Below are 2,422 nucleotides of genomic sequence, written 5' to 3'. Positions count from 1 at the left end.
TATGGGTCCGAGCATTGTCGCGCACATTAATATCCTGGTTGAACGGTCACGCGGAGAACTGTTAAACATGTCAAATAATATTTGGTGTTGACGGTTTCTATCTATTCTCCGAAAGAGCCTATTCTTGAAGCGGTATAGTTTTGTTTGGAATGAATTAAATATGCATCTGATTTGACAATGGAGGGCCCCATATGTCATAGTGTTGTTTGTGGGCCTTTAATATTTAGCTGCCTGTGAGAACAGCTTGTGCGTTCACATATCACATCTCTATTTTAGATAAAATATACAACCATTTATTTTGTGCAACCGGTACAATTTTATGCTTGTGTTTTAAATAGATTGTTTTGAATGTAGCCTATATCCATAGTACGGTATGTTCTCATGCATTATGCAACACGCCATAGAGTAGAACATTTATGGCTACTCGTAGGCAGTTTCTGGCAACAAATGTGCTGATGTAGGCTATAGGAATAATCGCTTACATGGTTTATCTCTCAAATCTACATATCTACATATCTTTATGCATTTTCCTGATATTTTGCGTTGAAATAACAAATGCATGGAGTGGAAGGTCCACCTTTACCAAATCGCAATTGGCTCGGCCTCGGTGTGGATGGAAAATGAATGTATAATTGCCCACTGATCAAATTCAATTCATTTTGAACCCATCTGAGTGACTATATATACAACAAATTCTTGTTGTATATATAGGCTATGTAAACTCACTGGTAGCCTACCAACTTTATAGCTGGCAAAAACACTACTTAAGCTGTCAACAATAGTTGCATTGATGCAAGCTAATCTGCAAATAAGGGTTAATATTGTCTACTAGACGTATGCATTTGAGTGTGACAGAAAGGGAAGGGGAGGGAGAGAGAGAGAGAGAGGGTGAGAGAGAGAGAGAGAGAGAGAGAGAGAGAGAGAGAGAGAGAGAGAGAGAGAGAGAGAGAGAGAGAGAATGTGAGAGAGAATGTGAGAGAGGGGGGAGAGAGAGAGAGATAGAAGAGGGAGTCATGACTCGTATTGTCTTCATTCTTGCAGTGGACGTGAAAATGTTTCACAAACATTCTTCTTTTTCCATTTGTTCACTATTGGAACGATATATCAAATCAAGCACATGACATTTTGGCTAACCCGTGATGCCTGATTTAATAGCCTGTAAGTCATTGGGAAAATGTTATAACCACTGGATGTTATTTTAGGTTAAGAGATAGCTAAGAGATAGATAGCTACCTTAGCTGATGGGTGGCCTATTTTTAATTTTTTTTGGTGATGTGTTTGTTTGATTGATTGATTGTTTGTTTGATTGATTGAATACTTTATTAACAGTTTGCAAAAAAACACAGAAAGTACAGTTCTATAGAAAAGGATGCTCAAAGGATTAAACCCAAGAAAGCACTATGGCTTGTTTCCATTGGGGTCCTGATATTCAATTCATCGAAATATGTATGTGAAATGTATTGGTGCTGAAAAATTGGTGTCTTTCTCAAAACACAGGGCCAAGATCTCGAAAACCAAAGAAGAAATCAGCCAGCAGCAGCAGCAGCAGCAGCAGCAACAACAACAACAACAACAACAGCAACAACAGCAGCAACAACAACAACAACAACAAGGAGGACAAGCGACCACGGACGGCCTTCACTGCAGAGCAGCTCCAGAGACTTAAAACCGAGTTCCAGACGAACCGCTACTTGACGGAGCAGCGGCGGCAGAGCCTGGCTACAGAACTCGGCCTTAACGAATCTCAGATCAAGATCTGGTTCCAGAACAAGCGGGCCAAGATCAAGAAGGCCAGCGGCACTAAGAACACACTGGCCTTGCACCTGATGGCACAGGGACTATACAATCACGCCACCACGTCGAAAGACTGTGACAAATCAGACAGCGATTGAGTTCGACCGACGACAAGGAGACAAATCTTATCAAGCCTACAATGCAATAATTTCATTGAAAAAAAGGGCCAGTGTATAGAGGGTAACAGGGTAGGTGGGCACCAGGGAAGGGTGGGCACCTCGGTGTTAAAATGGCATTTTTTTTTCTCAAAATGTTAAAAAATAAAATATATTTAAAGTAAAGTATACATGATTTGAACATGCTTAAACATTCGACATTAAGGTCTAATATTTCTACAATTGCTACAAAACCTGTATATCCAGTCACTTTCATGTATACTTTACATTACTTAAGACCATTTCTAACATTTTGGACAAAATAGCCAATTTTACATCGAGTGCCCAGATGTCCTAGTGCCCCCCTATTCTGTATCCGCATAGAGTATACCAGCATAAATTGATGAAAAAAATATATATAGATATTTCTGCAATATCATGTCTATAAAAAAAGATGTTGTATAAAGGTATGTTTTCACTGTATGTTTTTTTTTCTTCTCCAGGAAGTATAAATGCTTATTATACACATCATT

The 2,422-nt window shown here is 39.1% G+C and overlaps 1 protein-coding gene across 1 annotated transcript in view; it reads left to right on the top strand.

Moving 5' to 3' along the window:
* The window catches only part of en2a (engrailed homeobox 2a), a gene marked incomplete at both ends in the record, with an annotated part of 3,096 nt that extends 1,204 nt beyond the window's left edge, over window positions 1-1,892 (top strand). Inside the window, 2 exons of the mRNA XM_080417443.1 lie at window positions 1,498-1,550; window positions 1,590-1,892. Coding sequence (XP_080273569.1) covers window positions 1,498-1,550; window positions 1,590-1,892 — 356 coding nt within the window. The remainder of the gene's footprint in view (window positions 1-1,497; window positions 1,551-1,589) is intronic.
* Between the last annotated feature and the right edge of the window lie 530 nt (window positions 1,893-2,422).

Source organism: Gymnoscopelus braueri (assembly GCF_963280865.1).
Source record: "Gymnoscopelus braueri genome assembly, chromosome: 21".
Classification (NCBI taxonomy): Eukaryota; Metazoa; Chordata; class Actinopteri; order Myctophiformes; family Myctophidae; genus Gymnoscopelus; species Gymnoscopelus braueri.
This window is presented reverse-complemented; position numbering and strand designations above follow the sequence as displayed.